Raw genomic sequence first — 20,600 nt, 5'->3', positions numbered from 1 at the left:
ACAAAGAATGTTCATGTTTTTCCTTTTTATTTTTTTTTAAAAAAATTTCCCCACAAAGACAATGGAATGTCTCAGTGGAAAGTTGCTTGCTGCCAGGTCTGAGGATGTGGGTTTGATTTCTGGGGACCCACAGAGTGGAATGGGAGAATGGACTCCTACAAGCTGTCCTCTGATCGCCACAACTGTGTTGTGGTTCGTGGGCATGAGCAGAAATACCAAATAAATAAAATATAACAAACTCTTTAATTCAGATGGTTTAAGTAAATCACCACAGAATGGAATATGCTAACTTGTCTCATCATAGTTTCTATAATTTATAATATCCATTATTTGAACACTTTTTTTTTTTTTTTGAGACAGGGTTTCTCTGTGTAGCCCTGGCTGTCGTGGAACTCACTCCGTAGACCAGGCTGGCCTCGAACTCAGAAATCTGCCTGCCTCTGCCTCCCAAGTGCTGGGATTCAAGGTGTGGGCCACCACTGCCTGGTGACACTTCCTTTTTTTTTTTTTTTTTATAAATTAATTTATTTTTTACACTCCATATTCCATTCCCTGCCCCCATCTACCCTCCAACTGTTCCCATCCCACAACTCCTCCCCAGCCCCATGTCTCCACATGGATTCCCCCCTCCCCGACCTCTAAACTCCCTGGGGCCTCCAGTCTCTTGAGGGTTATGGACACTTCTTTGTATAACTGCTCATACCTTATTACCTACCTCTTGTGAAAGACAGGTGTTTTTAAGGGCTTTAGCTTTATTGTGGCTTTAATATCCGAAATTGCCATGGGGTCAGAAACTCTGTCTGGAATTCAGAAGACACAACAAAGGATCAGTTCACAAATTCATTCATTCACACATCTATCAATTTATTCCTTTTCTTTTTCTTTTTTTCTTTTTTTTTCGAGACAGGGTTTCTCTATGTAGCCCTGGCTGTCCTGGAGCTCACTCTGTAGACCAGGCTGGCCTCGAACTCAGAAATCCACCTGCCTCTGCCTCCAAAGTGCTGGGATTAAAGGCATGAGCCACCACTGCCCAGCCCTTTGCTTTTTTCTTTAGACAGGGTTTCACTTTGTAGTTCAGCTGGCCTAAAACTCAGTCCTTCCTGCCTGAACCTTCCCAGTACTAGAGTTGCAGGCAGGTGCCACTGTATCTGTTTATATGTTCATTTCTTTACATCCTTTCTCAGTTTTCCCCAGCTCAAGGCCTGGGAACTAAAAAGCCTAGGGTTTCAAAGAATGGCATCACATGCATATTCAAGCTAGACTTATGTGCTATGAGGCTGTGTGAAGGGACTTTTACTGTGAAGATCTATAAGCTCAATTTCTTGTCACAGCTCTACCTTTCCAATAATGTCACTTTGATCTTAGATAAAAATAAATGCGGGGGCTGGAGAGATGGCTCAGTGGTTAAGAGCTCTGACTGCTTTTGTGGAGGACTCTGTTTCCCAGCACCCACATGGAGGACTCTGTTTCCCAGCACCCACATGGCTGCTCACAGTTATCTGTATAGGGATCCAGCTCCCTTTTCTGGTCTCTGCAGGCACCCACATGTATATACACACATAAGTAAAAACTGTAAGTCTTAAAACAAAAGTAAATAAATGTTAAGTAAAATAAGCCAGGCACACAAAGAGAAATCTTTTTTCACTTGCATGTGGAATTTAAAGTAGTCAAACCCACAGAATTAGGCAGCAGCGAGGGAAGAGGAGGTTAGGTAAGGAGTACAAGCCTTCAGATATGCAAGATGAGCAACTTGTAAAGTTCTAACATCTAACTGCTAGCATGACTAGGTAGGACCAGTCCACAGGATACTCAAAGTTTGCCTAGATGCCCCTGACCCACAGTCACTATGTCAGGTGGCTGGTATGCTAGTTGACTTGCAGTGATTATCTTACAGTGTATACATATAGCAAATCATCAAACTGTACACCTTAACTGATTAAGAAATAGCGTCACAATATGGACAAAGCACATAGAAATAGATAGGAAAAATTAAAAGACAATGTTTATTCTGAGACATTTCATGTCACCATCGGCAAAGAAGAGAGTGTTACAGAATTCCTAAAATATTTGCTTACTTGTTTCAGTCTTAGACACCTACCATGTAGTAAGTATGTTCTCTGAGGATTTCCTTCTGGAACACGCGTCCCTGCCCTGACAATTATGAGTTCACTGCTTCCCCATAAAAGCAGAGTGGGTAGCCTCTTGCACAGACTGTGTTTGCGGATATGGCTTCTCTAGCCCCTTTTTCCCCTTCTGCGTAATCTAAGAAATACAGTCCGCAGACCAGGGGCTGTTAGCTTTCTAAACAATAGAGTGTATCTGGAGGCTCCCTGACAAGCAGATTGGGCTGATGGCTTGGAAATAGTGAGTAATGCTAAGTCAGGAAGAAAATGTTTAGAATGTCTGGTTAGAATGCATTCCTCCCAGGTCATGGCCTCAGAACCCAAAGGGCAGCTGTTTCTAAACAACTCCAATACACAGCGTTCAGAATCTAGAACCTACCATAAAGCCAGGAGCTCCAGAGATGCTCAACAACTTAGGCACTTGAAGGGTGCTGTGAAATTGTCCCCACGGCTCAAAATAACCATTACTTATAAATACCTTCAATCTCTTACATAGGTAACAATTTTTTTTTTGTTTTAAAAAAATCTCAGCATAGAATCATAAAAAGTATTGACATTTACCTCCTTTTGAGCTGCACTACTAACCAACCATTAGTAACCAACCATGTGGGGCTTGAATCCAAGTGGTTTGTTTCATCATTCAGCTGTGACCTCATTCCCTGCTCAGACCTGGGCTCAGGGAGAAGAGGACTGTGGGCTCCTCCCAGGGTTACTGTGACCCTGTGAACTCGTAGGTACCCCAGCAGCACACGAGGAAATGAATACAGAATCACATCACCTTGAGCCTGTTAATACTTTAAAGAAGATGACTTTTTTGGGGGGAGGAGGCTTCAAATTATATGTGGGTATGTTTTCTTTAGTGTGTTGAAACTTGTTGAAGGAGAGCATTTACCCAGGTCCCTTGATTGAAGAGTACTTAAAAACCATTTCATTAGGGTTTTAAGTCTAGAAAGGGAGAGAAAAAAGCCACCCCGAATCTCATTTGTTTATATTAATTTTTAAAATTAAAAAAATATGTTTAAACCTCTGTGTATATGTGTGTGTCTATGCATGTAAGTGCCAGTGCTGACAGAGGCCAGAGGCATGGGATCCCCCAGGAGCTTGAGTCACAGGCAATTGAGAACCATCTGCTGTGGGTACTGGGAATTGAACTCAGGTCCTCTGGAAGAGCACTGAGTGCTCTTACCTGCCGAGCCATCTCTCCAGCATACTTGCATTCTTTAACAGTGGGAAAAGTGAGTTAAGTAGAGTAATTCAATTGTCAGGAGTGGTGATGTGTGCCTATAATCTTAGTACTTGGAAGGCTAAGGCAGGAGGATTGTGAGTTTAAGATTCTGTCTCAAAACAAAAATAAAAAGGAAAAACATTAACAATTAGGCAGGAACCATATATTCATTTTCTGACTTTTTCCTGTAGCATTTAAATGTTCAAAGCCACTGGTCCTGCACACCTTTAGTTCCAGCACTTGGGAGGCAGAGACAGGCAGCTGTCTGTTAGTTCAAAGCCAGCCTGGTCAACCTAGGAAGTTGTAAGCCAGAAAGCAGTACAAAGTGGTGGTTTGGGGGTTTAATACATACAAAGATGTTCCAAAGAACAAAACCAACCAAATCAAAACCCTCCCAAAAAACCAAACAACTAGAAAAACTGCTCTAGCACAGGGTTGGGAGGGTCTGTAATCTGCTGAAGATAAACAGACTGACTTCTACAAAGGCTCTGGTTTTCCTCAGTGGCGATGTTTCTAGCTATCTCCTATTCTAGGTCTGAATGTTTAGTATGAGTGCAGTAACTTCACCAAGTTTCTCAAACTGGTCTCCCCTTCAGGTCAGGAACACAAAGGGAGAGAGAAGGAAGGATTAATTTCTAAATGAATTCAGTAAATACATATTAAAGGTTTCCTCTGTTAAAATGGGATATAATCTCAGTTCCACCTGAGTGGAGCTGTCGAGAAGTAAAACTTTGGTTTCTTTCTAAAGATTTATTTTCATATTTTTGTGTATATGAGTGTTTTGCCTGCAGATATGTCTGTGTACCACATATGTGCCTAGTGCTTGAGGAGGTAGTGAGCCTCAATAGGTTCTGGGAATTGAACCTGGGTCCTTTACAAAAGATGAGTGCTCTTAACCACCAAGAGTGCTCTACCCCCTATTTTATTATTTTTAAATAATTAAAAAATTATTTTTGGTATATAGGTGTTTTGTCTGTATGTGTGTCCGTGTATCAGATGTGCACTTGGTACTCATAAAACCCAAAAGGGGGCATCCAACTTCCTGGAACTGGAGGGAGATACAGATGATTTTGAGCTACTATGTGGATTCTGGGAATCAAGCATTAAGGTCGAGCAGATTAAGGAACCCTGGCAATTGTCATAATTGAGAACGGTAGGCATTTAAATCTACTCCGGACCAGGTTCCTATTCTGGAACATGTGACCATGACACCTCCCTGAAGGGACTGTGATAATCAGTCATGTAGGGACAACTTCTGAAGTCGTTCCACATGCAGATGAGGCATCCCTAACATCTCAGACCCAACCGATAGAAAGCATCTGCCTTTAGATCCCAACCCAGCCCAAATGTTTATAAGGTTTTGTTTAGAAGGAATAAAGTGTCTATCAGAGAAAATGACTTTATTTGCTTGTGTGTGTGTGTGTGTGTGTATGTGTGAGAGAGAGAGAGAGAGAGAGAGAGAGAGAGAGAGAGATGCTGAGAATTGAATGTAGGGCCTCACATATGCTAAGGAAATGCTCTATCACTAAGCTATATTTCAAGCCCTACATTTACACATTTCATTATTGAATTATAAGGTCTATATATTTTGGATATCCTTCAGTATATCATTTACAAATATTTTCTCTTATTCTTCTTTTCACCTTAACAGTGTCCTTTCAACCTTACGCGTTAAAACTAGAACTTTGATGCTGAAAGAGAACTAACAGATCATCACCTAAATTCACCTCTTTTTCTTTATTGATATGGACATAAAAGTCCAACACACTGAATTGCTTTCTTTAAGACTAGAGGTAGGGACAGCTATTTTATAAACTACATAGTGATGCCAAAGAGGTTATAATATAATTAAAAATATCGATGAAGACATTAGAAAACAATGTGAAATATCTGATGAACAACGTGACACATAGACTATAAAGTGCCATATAGACTAGAAAGTGAGTTTAGAGAAGTCATCGGAGGGAAAATGGATGCTCATCTTATTGATAAGCAGACCTAGAGCAGATGGTTGTAACAAATGTCTATAGGGTTAAAAGCTGTCACCCACCTTTTCGGAAGTGGAAACTTATCTGCTTGTACAGGTTCGCCATTTCTTTGGCTGAAAGACAAGACTAAGAGTCAAGATTATATCCATTTCTGAAGTTGCCTAGGAGTGGGAACCTGGAGAGAACATCCAAGCTCTATGGGATTTCTGTCCAAATTCATGTGGCTTCTTGTGAAGGTTTGAATAAGAATGAGTCCCATGGGCTCACAGATTTTGAATGCTTGGTCATTAGGCAATGGCACTGCTTTGACAGGGATTTGGAGGTGTGGCCTTCCTGGGGGAAGTATGTCACTGGGAGTGAGTGGGCTTAGAGGTTTCCAGTGCACAGGCCAGCTCCACTGTCTCCTCCTGCTGCCTGCCACTCTGGATGTAGAACTCTCAACTCCCTCTACAGCACCCTGCCATGACAATGGACCAAACCTTTGAACTGTAAGCCAGACCAAGTTAGACATTTTCTTTTAGAGTTTTAGTTAGAGTTACCATGGTCATAGCAAAAGGACATTGACTAACACACTGCTTTTGGCGTCTTGTATGTATTAAACCCCCAAATATAAGACTTGGATCAGAACTGGAATCAAGGTTAGCTACATATCATTTATTATTTTTTCTTCTCATCAAAATGTGGGTTAGTTTTATTTCTTAAACATGGGGAGACAAACTCTCAAGAGGAAGTGGAGGTAATGGCTTAGTTTCCTGTATTTAATGAATAAGCCAATTATGTACTCTTTTAACACCAAGAAAGATCAGTGGCAAATTATAGAAGCCTGCAAACTGATGGTGGCTCTTTGTCAACATAGAGGTGTCGTGCACAGCCACCCTGTTACTCAGAAGCCAACCTAGGTAGAAATATCTTCCTTATGAGGGGTGTTAATCCTTTGATGCACACATTCTGATGTTGGAGATCAACTCAGGTTGGCAGGTTTGGTGGCAAGTACCTTTACCCAACCAAGCCATCTTGCTGACTCCAAACATTTTTCTCTATCTTTAATTTTTTCAACTTGGAAACATGAAGCATAAATACCAAGAATTTAAATTTTTTTTAAAATGAAAGTTTATCTTGTGCATATTTGTATAAAGTTCCTAAGTTTTTCTTAAATCCTTTCAACCAGACTTGTAGAGACAAATCAAAAGTGCGGACACAGGTACAGACACAAAATCTGAGTTCCTCACTGATGATGTTTAAGCTTGAGTTCTGTGGTAGTAAGATGAGGCCAGGAGACAGTTCCTCACCATAATATTCAAACCTATCCATTCTTTTCAATATGAATATTGGACACAGATGCATACAGTTGTATATGCACAAGAGAGAATATGCTAATAAAATTATGGATTATTACCAAAGGCTAGAGCAAATTATTATTTTCCTTTTGAGTTATTGTATCTTCTGAATGTAGACATTTTTTTGTAATGACCATACATTACCTTGACTTTTCAATGCTGGTGCTCAAGTCTAGGCCACTGCACCTGCCAATCAAATGCTTTACTGCTGACTACTCTCCCAGGCCCGTGTACTATTTTAAAAAAGATTGTAATATATTTCAAAAGCTAAAATTGTTTTCTTTTTTTTATTTTTATGTGTTTAGGTGTTTTTTCTGCATATGTGGGAATTGTGTGTGCAGTGCCTTTGGGGCTGGAAGAGGGCGTTGGATCCCATGGGACTGGAGTTACAGGCAGTTGCAAGCCACCATGTGGGGTGCTGGGAACTGGAGCTGGGTCCTCTGCAAGAGCAGTTAGAGCTTTTAACAGCTAAGCTGTCTCTGTTGTCCTCTATATAATACCTTTACAACCAAGAAAAAAAAACGTATGAAAATAAATATATGGCATCGAATTATCAATTTTAAGTTTTACTCTAAGTTTTCACTCACGTTTAAGCTTCTTCAGGCCGTCTATTATTGTCTGTACGATAACCTTCCCGCTTCCTGTAAAATATTTGATTCAGAAACAGAGGCAGCAGCCACATAAAAACTTAGTAAGGTTAATAAAAGTTGTGAAATTATTAAAAACAACATATTCGGTGATTTTTGCCTCAAGCACCCTCTGCCCCCCATAGAAGGCACAAAGTTGAAAAGTCTATGCACTTGCTTTGGAGTCTGGATGAGCTCTTCTCTCAGCTGTGTGTGACAGGACAAAGGATGGCTTTTTCAGGGAGACAAATAATCTCTACTTTTACAGGGCTTTTATATAGTTCAAAGAATGTGGCTGATAGTTACAGGTTACAAGCCGGAAAGTGGTATCGCCAACAGAATCTGGTCTCAAATCTAGAAGAATCTGTTCCCAACAGGTAACAATATATATTTAATTCTTATTACATCTATTTAGGGGTGTGTGTGCATGCACACATGCACGTGAGCACCATAGCATGCATGCGGAGGTCAGAGGACAACTTGTAGGAGTTGGTTCTCTCCTTCTACCATGTGGGTTCTGGGGATCAAACTCAGGTTGTCAGGCTTGGCAGCAAGTGCCCTCTGCTGAGCCACTGGCAAGCATGTATGTACCTACTATATTATATATAATATATAATATATGATATATTACCTATACATATGTAAAACTAAATATGTTGGCACGTTCTCAGTTATTAGACAGGTTTTTTTTAAAAGTTCTTCATTAGCATATATTATTATACGTGACAATGGGTTTCATTAGCTCTTCTTCGTACATGTGTGTTCTGTGTTTGGATCATCTTTGCCTCTTATGACCTTTTCTCCCTCTCACTCCCGCTCTTTCCAGCTAGCCCTTCCTCTTCCGAGTCTTTATTCACTTGTAGGTGAATGACGAAAAGGCCTTTAGTGAAAGCCACCACAAAATGTGTTTTGCTACAGCGAGGACACAGTCTGTCTCTGGCTGGGAAGATGTCCCTGCCACTGTTTAGCTTTCCCAGAAGGCTTCAGTCTCAGCCACATGCTTCTCTGCATGTTTGTGTCACGTTAGTTCACACTATCTTGTATGCTTCTTCCTCTATTAGACCGTAAGTTCTCAGAGGACAAGAGCTGCCATTCATCCCTTTTTGTCTCCTTAGCATTTGACATTGTACTTTTTTTTTTTTAAGAACTTTAAAGTCTGTTGGGAGATCCAGAAGTATATTTAAAAAAAAAAAATGAAAGTACAAGGTGTATATACTGTCTCTAACAAAATCCTTTCAGAACTCAAAGAAGAAACAGTGGTGTTTTGGTTGAGGGGATGAATGGTAGAATATGAATCCTGGAATGTATCAGGAATGTCAGGCAGCCCAACAGGAGGTCACTGTGGGATGAGAGTGGGCTGGAGGGGGGGTGCGTTCTAGATAAAGTGGTAGTAACTAAAGGACAAAGTGGGAACAAGGCAGTTTTAGGGATCATGGCTCAGTGGTTTGCAGCATAACAGGATGGAAGCGAGGGAGAAGGTTGAGGAGTACATGTGGGCTACGATGCAGGTTTTTATTTTATTTTATTTTATTTTTTGGTGCTTGCACATGGTGATGCCAGGTCAGTGACCCATCTTAGTGTAGCGTAGGGTACCTGTGCTCAAGGACAGAGGTATATACAAACTATCCAACAATGACACTGGAGCATAATGGATAGAGATGTTACCCCTGTTGTGTGCTTAATTTTTTTTTTTTGTGTGTGTGTATAAACAACAGAAACAGTAGTAGAAAAATTAAAAAAAAAATAGCTATAGGATACAAGGACCAGGGGATAATGAACCCATCATTGCCCAGTACGATAAATCCCAGTAAATGAGAAGCATGATCAGTCAGCTTCAGACCCCTGCTTCTCTTGAGTCTCTGCCTACTGCTCACTTTATTTCCTAATTTTAAGCACTCTTTTTTTTTTTACTTTCTCATTAAAATCATGAGCTCACACATGTTAGCTTATTGTTTGTTGTTGGGATTTTAAAAAGGAATTTACAGGCATAATTATAACATGTCATCTCTTCTCTTCACTTTTTAGATTCTTGTTGGTCAAAATGTGGCCCACGGACCAGGATCATGGGTGCCACATTGGAGCGTGTTAGAAGTGCAAGGTTCTACCCTGGACCTGGACACAAGCCCGTTCTATAACAAGACGTCAAAGTGTGTTGGCTGGTCTTATGTCAACTTGACCCAAGCTAGAGCCATCTGAAAGGAGGGACCCTCAATTGAGAAAATGCCTCCATAAGGCAAGGCATTTTCTTAATTAGTGATTAATGTGGGAGGGCTGGGCCCATTGTGGGTGGGGCTACTCCTGGGCTTATAAGAAAGCAGGCTGAGCAAGCCACGAGGAGCAAGCCAGTGAGCAGCAGTCCTCCATGGTCTCTGCATCAGCTCCTGCGTCCAGGTCCCCTCCCTGTTTGAGTTTCTGTCCTGATAGAAGCTGTCTTCTGACAATGAACAGCGACATGGAACTGTAAGCCAAATAAACCCTTTCCTTCCCAAATAGCTTTCTGGTCATGGTGTTTACGATGTCCATAGAAGCCCTGATTAAGACGGAGGTAATTCACGTGCTTTAAGCGATACAGAAATCATTTCTGAGGATCTGCTGGTAGCAAATTTCACCTTTAGGAAGATCCCACCTTCCAAGCAGAAACCCTCACCGTTGAAGGCCAGGTAAGGAATCAGGTTGTTCAACTCTTCCTCTGTGAGCTTGATGCCATCATTTGCTAGAAACTTGTACAAGTACTGCATGTCAATCGCTTCTCCTTAGAAAGGGTGAGAAATGGGGTGCAGACTTATTATAGAAGCAATACTTACAGGAGGACAAGTGCTTATGCAGATCATTGCCCTGTACACCTCGAATTAAAAGGAGCACTGGCGAGTCCCAGGCCTATACTTCTGCTTTGCTCTTTAGCAGGATGCCACAAAGAAAGTACTCCAGGGTTTGAAGCTCCGCGGGCTGTGCTGCACCTGCATCAGAAAAGGCTGGAAGCCACGCTTTGCTTTCCCTTTCCCTCTTTCTTCTGCCCCACCTGAATACTCATTGTTTTCTATAGACCGCCCTCCCTTCCTTTTGACAAGGCCTCCCTGGGTTGCTTGTGTTGCCTCTGTCGCCCAGGCTGGCGTCAAACATGTAATTTTCCTGCCTCAGTCTCCTAAGTAGTCTGGGACTACAGATATATATCACTGAACCTGGAAATAAACACCAGTGAAAACTTTAATTTTTAAAAATGATATTTGCCTTCAATTTACTTCTTTGGTCACTATGTACTCCAATAACCCATCTTATCTCAACACAAGGAATAAAGTTTTCCTTCTTCATTGTGAGAGATTTAACCACACTAAAGGTCACTACTGCTATAAAGGGGTGGCAGGGGGTGGAATCCAATCACCCTATCATAAAGACAGTTCTCAGGGTTTTTTTCCCCCTAGTCTTTGATAATGACTGTATTTATATAATGTGAAAATCTTATATAAATATAATTTTGTATTTTGTCTTGCTATGAAGACCAGGCTGATCTCAAATCTGTGATTCTCCTGCCTCAGCTTCCCGGAATTACAGGTGTGTGCTACCATACTTGGCTTGTGTTTTGCTTTTTTAACCCAAAATAATTTCTTCTTAAGTATTTTAAAATTTACTGTTTAATCTTTAAAAAAATTAACATTTTTTAAAATTAATTTTTTTTAGGTTAGTGTACAAGATAACAGATTCGTTATGATGTCCTCATGCACATGTCTTTTACTCTAGTTTCTCTTTCCTCCCTATCTCCAGCTGGTCTCCTTTTCCCACAGTTAGTATTCTCTGATTTCCTATCACATGCATTCTTTTATCCTCTCTGTTCCACTTCCCTTAAGATTTCTTTGTTACCTCTGATGATCCCCTTTCTAGTTTTGTGAGCTGCAAATAAACACCTACAGACACACACACACACACACACACACACACACACACACACACACACACACACACACACACAGTATTACATTCAGGTTTCACAAATGAGAAACAATGTATTGTCTTTCCAAGTCTGGCTTAATTCATTTAGCATAATGATTTGCAGTTTCCACTTTTCTGAAAATTTTATGGTTTCACTTTGTTTTTCTGAGACAGTGTTTCTCTGTATAGCCCTGGCTGTCCTAGAACTCATTCTGTAGATCAGGCTAGCCTCAAACTCAGAGATCTGCCTGCCTCTGCCTCCCAAGTGCTGGGATTAAAGGTCTGCACTACCACTGCCTACTGATTTTACTTTTCCTCTATGGCTGATTAAAATTCCGTTGTCCCATGTAATCCACTTACTTGATGGACACCTAGGTTGTTTCCATTTCCTGGCTATTGTGTATAGCACACAGTTATGCAGGTATTCTGTGGTAATTGATAGAGTTCTTCCAGTGTTTTTTCAAGAGATAACTGTGTGGTGTGGTAGTTCTATTTTCAGTTGTTGAGGGAATGTATATTGATTGCCACATTGGCAGCACAAGTTTACATTGTCTCTTTCTTCACATCCTCCATCATTTTTTTTTTTTTTTGATGGCAACAGAGTCTCAAAGCAGCTTGATTTGCCCTATCCTAGCTAAGGGTGTTGAGCATCTTTTAAAGTATGTATGTATTGGTTATTTGCATTTCATTTTTGAGAACTGTTTATTCAGTTCAAGATTATTTATTACCCATGTAAGTTATGCTTTAGGTGTTTATTTTATTTATTTATTTTTTGAGGCTGTGTTTCTCTGTATAGACCCTGCTACCCTGGAACTTTTTCTGTATACCAGGCTGGCTCTAAATTTGAACATAGAGATCCTCCTGCCTCTGCCTCTCCAGTGCTGGAATTAATGATGTGTACTACCACACCTGGCTTATGTGTCGATTTTTGCAGTTCTTTATATACCTTGAAAAAATGGATTACTTCATGGATTTGTGTGTCATCATTGTACAGGGGTCACACTAACCTTCTGTGTAGCCTTCCAGTTTTAGTATAAGTGCAGTCAAGTGAATACTGTATGTAATCTTTATAGTTAGTGTTTTAATCCATGCTATCCCACTTGATTGTACTTTTTTAGACAAAAATCTTGATATGTAGTTGAGGCCACTCTCAAGTTTATGATTCTCCTGCTACATAATAATAGTTTGTAGAATGATTCTAATACATACACTTAGATATTTCTAACCTACTATAGTTTTCTTAGTACTTACTATGAGAATAAAAATCTTGAAGTCTGCTTTACAGTTTTACTCAGTTTAGCTAACCCTGTAGGATTCACTTGTAGGTGGGAGTAGTTTGGGGTAAAGGGTGTGACTAGTTCTGTGGGTTTTGATATCTGATCTGTATTAAAAATTACTGGGGAAAATTTCAGGCCATGCTATCAGCATAAATACATGGTATGTGATATCTGCATTCAGTGCATATATAGAAATGGAAATATGCCATATAAAAGAATGTAAACTTTACCCATGGTGAGACATGACTATAATCCCAACACTTGGGAGATAGAAGGAGGGTTGGGATTTCAAGGTCATCTTTAGCTACATAGTGGGTTTCAGTAGCCTGGTATTTATGAGACCCTGTTTCAAAAAAGCAAACCATACCAAACTAAAGAATTCCCTAACCATCCACCCCTATCATCTAACCAACTATCCACCAACCAACCAACCAACCAACCAACCAACCAACCAACCAACCAACCATCTAACCAACCATCTAACCATCTACTCAGCCAACTAGCCACCCACTAGTCATCCAACCAACTATCTATCCATCCAACCAATCAACTAATTAGCCAGCTAACCAATCATCCAACCAACTATCCATCAATCCAACCAACCAACAAACCAACCAACCAACCAATCAACCAACAACCAACCACATACATACATACATACATACATACATACATACATACATACATATATAGAGCGACATTTATGAATGGGAAAGATACTTGTCCAGTATTAACAGCTACGTGTTTAAGATGCTATTTGTAAGTATTTCCCATTATGACTTGAAACTCACCCTTGATGTAACTGACGGCATCCAACAATTCATTCAGATCCACTGTTTTGTTACCTGTAAGTTAAGGGCAGATGATTCCATGTTTCTAAGACTTATAAAAGCTATGCTCCACTACCTTTTGAAATTATGAAGAACCTAAGAATTCAGTGTTTTTTTTTCCTAGTTTCCCTTAGAATTTTATGAATTTATCCATAGAGTTAACAGGGCTTTCTTGGAAATAAAGGAATCTTATACTATGAAATGAACAATTATTGTATCTTTTAGTTCTTCATTGCTTTAGGGATCGTCAGAATCATCTGAGTTATGAAATGATTTAGCATAATTATGTCTAGGGAGAATCTGACCTTGTCAGTTAATTAGCAAATACCAAGTACCTTCCTTGTGCTGGGTCATTATGCGTACTTGAGAGTGCTAAAGGAAGCACCCTCAAGGAAAAGGATGCGTTCCAAGTGTACGATGTAGTGAGGAAGACAAGCAAAAGTGATACAGAACCCTGAATAAAAGTAACAGAGCATGGGAATGCCTTACACAAGGACAGTAGGAAAGGCCTCTCCAAGGAGAGTCTGTTGGGTTTTGGCCTGAATAATAAAAAAGCGTTAGCCATGTGAGGAACTGGGGGTGATGGAGGGGAAGGATATCCCAATAGAAGATTATAGTATACAGTTGAACAATGATGGGAATGAGTATGACATGAGAAGAAAGGACAATATGATAGGCTTCTGACTCAAACCCACAGGAATAAGGGTCCCAAACCGTGAGGCAGTGAGGGGAAGATCCAGAGATGAAAAAATAAGACAGAGGAGCTAGAGAGATGGCTCAGCGGTTAAGAGCACTGACTGCTCTTCAGAAGGTCCTGAGTTCAAATCCTAGCACCCACATGGTGGCTCACAACCATCTGTAATGAGATCTGACACCCTCTTCTGGTATTTCTGAAGACAGCTACAGTGTACTTACATATAATAAATAAACCTTTAAAAAAAAGAGAAAACAAGACAGAAAGCTGGGACAGGGAGGTAGGTACACATGAGCTGATGATTCATGTCATTAAGCTTATCGAGAACGGCATCTTATATACTGTTTGAAGGGGAAGACTGGGATGAAGTCAGCAAAAGGTTCATCAACTTTTGTTCAAAGGAAACACACTATATCTCAAGTGCACCACAGACCAAGAACACAGCAGCTTTGGGACTGATGAATACAGCCCTTCAAGCTGGGAATGTCCAGTTCCCAGTAACCTTAACTGCTTTGTGGTCCTGGCTCCAGGCCCAGCCCAGACCTGGCCAAGTCTGCTCCTGGGTGAGGAAAGGGAGGACACGAGAATGGAGTTTCATCTTCCCTGTTCTTTAATCATCAGGGTAATTGGGAAGGCTGAGAGCTGGAAGCATTAACTAATGATTTTATTGAACTGGTAATATCATCCAGAAATCTAAATGCAAACACCAAGCAGATAGCTTGACATACTATTCTTGACTTGGACTGACCTAGAGAAATACATTTGTCTAATCAGCCTGCAGATAGCATATGGCCTAATAGCACTGAATGTGATTGCCTAGGAAGAGGGTATAGATAAGAGGCACTCATGGGTCCAGCCCTGGCACTGCATTATTTGGAGATATTGTATGAGGAAGAGTCAGAAAGGGAAATGGAGTCTGACAGAAGCCATCTAGGAAAGGCTATAATAAGCAAGTGAGTTTTCTGGAGATGGCCCACCATTTTGCATGTCTGCAGTGGGTGATCTCTGAGAGGCATGGACCCCAGAGACTTCATCCCAGGATTGCTTCTCACTGCTGTTATGCCTTTCCTGCCACTATTACATAGCTTAATGATTTCCTGTATTGGGAAGATTTCCTGCAGAATCAATATGAAGATGTACTTTCATGTAGTAATACAGTATAGATGAACTGATGATTTCATAATTCCTGATAATGATTTTATAGAACTCCTAAATTGATATAAGTCATCTTAGCTTCCTATAGAATAAAAGCTGCAAATAGAGTTCTGTAAAACTTTTGATGTCACGGATTAATTGCATTAGGAAAAGCAAACAGGCTTGGAACAAATTTACAATCAAGGAAAATATTTCTTCTAGGTTAGAAGTGAAGTCATTATGTGGTAACTAAAGATCATAAACTGGGAATGGACAATTTATTGTAGACTTCAAGATAATAATACACAAGGCAGATGATTTGTCTCTTGACAAAACCATGCTGTGACATAAAAACTATTGCTTTAAACTTATAATGAATTTGTGGAGCTAGAAAGTAAGAAAATGAATGTTTAGTCAGGTATTAGTCTTAATGGAAAGACATGTAAACAATTCTGCTGTAACTCCTTAAACATTATCTGCCTTGACATGAACTATTGCTTTAAACTTACTATGAACTTATGGAACATAAAGTGCTTAGAAACCATGTAATAAATTATCCTGCTGTAGCAATTCTACCTGATAATTATGACATAATTTTTGACAAGGTATGAAAACTAAACAATGAAATGGTGATGCAACCCTTTTCTGCTTCATCCAGTGTGCCTATGACTGTGTGAGTGCCTGACTTTCTTTTTTCCCTTCCTTCCTTCCTTCCTTCCTTCCTTCCTTCCTTCCTTCCTTCCTTCCTTCCTTCCTGTCTTCCTTCCTTCCTGTCTTCCTTTCTTTCTTCCTTTCTCTCTCTCCCTCCCTTTCTCTCTCTCCCTCCCTTTCTCTCTCTTCCTTCCTTTTTCTTTCTTTCTTTCTCTCTCTCTCTTTCTTTCTCTCTCTCCCTCCCTCCCTTTCTCTCCCTCCCTCCCTTTCTCTCTCCCTTCCTTCCTTCCTGTCTTCCTTTCTTTCTCTCTCTCCCTCCCTCCCTTTCTCTCTCTTCCTTCCTTTCTTTCTTTATCTCTCTCTCTCTTTCTCTTTCTTTCTTTCTTTCTTTCTTTCTTCCTTTCTATCTCTCTCCCTCCCTCCCTTTCTCTCTCCCTTCCTTCTTTCCTTCCTTCCTTCCTTCCTTCCTTCCTTCCTTCCTTCCTTCCTTCCTGTCTTCCTTCCTTTCCTCCTTTCTCTCTCTTCCTCCTTCCCTTTCTCTCTCTCTCTCTCTTTCTTTCTTTCTTTCGTTCTTTCTTTCTTTCTTTCTTTCTTCCCCCTTCTCTCTGGCTCATGGAGTTAATTAACTCTCAGCCTCTTACCTGGCCAGCTGAGTCAAAGAGTAAAGAGCCCAGCAAGAGTTAATTGCCTTCAGCTTTTGGCTCCAGAATAGCAAGAGAGTCAAATCACTAAAAGTCATCATCATTCAGCCCCCTGCTGATGCTACTACACCTCTACATCTTCCTTAGTTTATCTGGACCTCCTCAGTTTATCTAGCTCTTGACAGAGTGAGTAAGAATACCTTATGAGAATGGGGCCTCACAAGTCTGGAGAAAACAAAGTTTCCAGAAAGGTGTGACCATGTGTTGAGTGCTAGGACGCCAGCAAATGAAGTAAGGACAGTCTTGACCATGAACTTTGACAAAGGTAAGCCATTGATGACCATGTTGAGAGCTGGGTAAATGTGAGGCTGGGGACGAAAACCTGGTTGGAGAGTGTTAAGGTGGTGAGGAAGCAGAGACAGGCTGCCTTCAGAATCAGAATGCAGCCAAGGTTTACCTTGGTCTTCTGCTTCTCCTACTTCCACCTCTCAAGTGCTATTACTACAGGAATGGATCACTCTGGCTTTGTGGGGTGGATCTCTGAGGCATCTCTGTTGTCAAGAAGAACTAAGAACAGAGTGGTAACAGGAGACAAGTGTGATGTAATGGCACATTGGTATCAATGGCAGTGTGTTCAGAAAGAAAGAACAGAGAGGAAGACCTCCATGATACAGAAGATAAACAGGGAGCACTGCAGGAGCCAGGTCTCCAAGGCAGCAAGAGGAATACAACCCACACACAGTGGAAGTGATTCTTTTCCCTTTATAGCAAGATAAAAGGGAGGGCAAAAGGCCCTGGGTACAGATAGCTCATAAAAAGGAAGCTACAAAGCCAAGGACCTTCATGTCTAATTGCATCTATCTTCTTTGTGAAACCTGAGGTGAGGTCATCATTTAAGAGTTGAGGGGAGAAGGTACTAGAAATTTGAATAGAGAATGTGTGAAATTGTCTCTGAGAGTAAGACAACAGCCCTTGGAAAATGTGGCAGAGACTCTCTTGGTTGTATTAGGGACTGATGTGGAAGTCTGTGACATATCTTAAGTGAGTTCTGTTAGCATGGTTTTAGGATTATCCAGCCTCTTGCTGTATTCAAGGGTGAGCACAGAAGAAGGAGATGGCTTGCTGTTTGGCTTTGGTGTATGTTTGATAGGAGTTCCGAGAGTTTGTAATGTTAGGTGATATTAAGCACAGGAATGTTTGTAATGTTATGTTACATGATGTTAAGCATGGGATCTAAGGAGGGAAGACAGCATTGGTGAGTGGTTGGTGCATGAATTAAAAGTTGGAGGGAGAGAGGTATGAAGGACTCCATGGCTGAAGAGCTGGAGCTGGCCTTCTAGACTCTGTTCTGCCACAGCATGTGTTTCAGTGGCATCAGGACATCACAGTCAGCTTGCATACAGGACGATGGCACAATAGGATGTGCTAGTCTATACATAAATTTCCCTAGTTAGCAGTATCAATTATCAGCTCAGAGATCTGCTTTCAGCTACATAATTTCAGAGATACATGGCAGATTTTCATCTCATTGCATCTGGGTCTGCATGTGTATGTATACATTTGTTTTGATCTTATGTGTTGTGTCTGTGTATGGGTGTGTACACATGAGCAGGTGCCCATGGAGGTGAGAGGTGTTGAATTGACCTGGAGTTGGAATTACAGACAGTTGTAAGCTGCCCTACATGGGTTATGGGAATCAAATTTGGGTCCTCTGCAAGAACAGTATTTCTTCTTAACTGCTGAACCATCTCTCCAGCCACTATGTTATCTCCAAGTTGTTTAACTTGCTTCATATACTTTACACAATCAAACCGCCATTACTGTTTTCTTAGAGCACTTCTTACAAAAAAGTCAGGGTGACTATCAGGGATTCTTGACCTGGTGTTTATGTACTGATAGAATGCAGGGATTTCTTGAGCTTGTGTGGGAAGAGTATAGACTTATTTTCACTAACTACTAACCAAGACAGTATTTTAAAATTATTACTTTAGGCAGTCAACCATGGTAATAGCAGCAGAATCTGGAACTTTGTCACCAATATAAATCTCCCAAGGTTCATGTCAGTGTTATTTGTTGCAAATAAGTTGAAATGTTGCTTATGCTCATCTCTGTTTTAAAATGACACAATTTGACCTGGTGGATGAACTGAAGTACTTTAAAACTATTAACCATTTGCATTTCGAATGTTTTGATACTGTATCTTATTATGACTTGTCTCTTTGTAATCTTGTGCATTTTAAATTTTATTCAGAAGGGGATTGTTCTAGCAGATGTAGAACCGGGTCCACGGCACTGTAAAGTTAAAACCCCTGATCTATGTGAAGACAACAGAGTGGCTAAGACTAATGGGAGTCAGAGAGACAGAGTCAGTGGGTGTTCACAGAAAGGGCTGTATTTCCCTGACAAGCAGGGTGGTGTTGGTGATACTCACCCTCAGGTGGAAGCTGGGCTATTAGTTCTTCAAACTCTTCACCTTTGATCTTAATCCCCAAGTTTTCCAAGAGAGATTCTACTTTTCTTACCTTGACTCGTGGCCCTTAGGAAAGAAGGGCATGGGGTGAGAATGTGGATATTGATTCTTCAGGGTGGTCATGGCCACGCAGCATAAACCCCACTGGGAAGTCAGATGCTAGAGTCTAAGGAAACTGTTAATGTATGCCCCAAGATTTAGATTTATCTCTCAACAGTAGAAAAAACCTAAGGGAAAGTAAACACTCGTTTCTTTTCTTTTTTTTAGTTTTTTTGTTAGATATTTTCTTTATTTACATGTCATATGATATCTCCTTTCCCAGTCGCCCCCCCCGAAAAAAATTAAAAAAAAATAATAAAACAAATCCTGTTCCCTCCTCCCTCCCCCTGCTCAACAACCCACCCTCTCTTGCTTCTTGGCCCTGGCATTCCCTACATTGGGGCATAGAACCTTCACAGGACCAAGGGCCTCTCCTCCCATTGATGACCAACTAGGCCATCCTCTGCTCTACATATGCTGCTGGAGCCATGAGTCCTACCATGTGTACTCTTTGGTTGGTGGTTTAGTCCCTGGGAGCTCTGAGGGTACTAGTTAGTTCATATTGTTGTTCATCCTAAGGGGCTGCAAACCCTTCAGCTCCTTGGGTCCTTTCTCTTGCTCCTTCACTGGGGACCCTGTGCTCAGTCCAATGGATGGTTGTGAACCTCTACTTCTGTATTAGTGGGGTACTGTCAGAGCAGCAAAATCAGGCTCTTGAACACTCACTTCTTAACAAGTTTTTGTCTTCGTTGGTAGGATTACACTTAAGGAAGACAAGGAGACATTTGCCTTTTTTGAATGTGGGTGCTGGCAATGAAATGTAGGCATTGCTTTGCCTGACATTTTATAAACCTTAAGAATATTTTAAAACTGAAATATAGATCCATAAATTCCTTCATCCTCCTTCTTCTTATCAACACTTCCATAATCCCTCTCAACTTCATGCCACACATTCTTTATTTATTAATTCTTTAATTAACACACACACACATACACAATACACATATATGAATAAAAATGCGAATATAACCTACGGAGTTTATTTATTATTGCATGTATGAGTGCATGTGCATATGTGTGTACGTGTTTTGAGGGCTGACCACTTGGTATTAGAGAGTATATTAGGGGGCTCATTCCTATGGAAGACGAAGTCTCCTTCTCTCAGTAGTCATTAATTGTAGCTTTTCATCTCAGGTGAGGACTCCATCAGGTTTCCCTCATCTACATTGACAGGATGAATTTATTTCCTTTATTTTATATGTATGAATATCTTTTGTTTTTGTATTTATTTACACCATGTGTATGCCTTGTGCCACAGGGGTTAGAAGAAGGCTTCAGACCCTCTCGACCTGGAGTTAAGGATGGTTGTGAGCCCCCATGTGGGTGCTGGGACTAAACATGGTTCTTCTTTGGAACAATGAGTATTGTTAGCCTTGAGCCATCCCTCCAGCCCTGCCTTCCTTAACTTTTACTTCTCAAGTAGTTATTTTTTTTTTGGGGGGGGGAAGTGGTTACTTTTCAAACTGGAGAATTTTCTGGTAGTTTTTCTTTTCCTTTCAGAACTTGGGAGTTAAATCCAGGACTTCCACATTCTAGACAAGTATTCTACCACTGAGTTACATCTCCATTAAGTCCTTAAAC

The 20,600-nt window shown here is 40.7% G+C and overlaps 1 protein-coding gene and 1 non-coding gene across 6 annotated transcripts in view; both read right to left on the bottom strand.

Moving 5' to 3' along the window:
* The window catches only part of Efcab3 (EF-hand calcium binding domain 3), a 316,604-nt gene that overhangs the window by 21,093 nt on the left and 274,911 nt on the right, over window positions 1–20,600 (bottom strand). For 2 of the 5 annotated variants that reach the window (XM_031352655.1, XM_031352656.1), the window contains exons 133-138: window positions 18,882–18,986; window positions 13,292–13,345; window positions 9,947–10,051; window positions 7,261–7,314; window positions 5,399–5,449; window positions 716–800 (exon numbers count right to left, since the gene is read on the bottom strand). In XM_031352655.1, coding sequence (XP_031208515.1) covers window positions 716–800; window positions 5,399–5,449; window positions 7,261–7,314; window positions 9,947–10,051; window positions 13,292–13,345; window positions 18,882–18,986 — 454 coding nt within the window. The other 3 variants (XM_031352658.1, XM_031352659.1, XM_031352657.1) reach the window with 3 other exon arrangements.
* On the bottom strand, window positions 12,173–12,276 carry LOC116079372. The gene has a single exon (XR_004113934.1). It is a non-coding gene; the product is annotated as a U6 spliceosomal RNA (small nuclear RNA).

The sequence above is a fragment of the Mastomys coucha genome, unplaced genomic scaffold (genome assembly GCF_008632895.1).
Source record: "Mastomys coucha isolate ucsf_1 unplaced genomic scaffold, UCSF_Mcou_1 pScaffold5, whole genome shotgun sequence".
Classification (NCBI taxonomy): Eukaryota; Metazoa; Chordata; class Mammalia; order Rodentia; family Muridae; genus Mastomys; species Mastomys coucha.
This window is presented reverse-complemented; position numbering and strand designations above follow the sequence as displayed.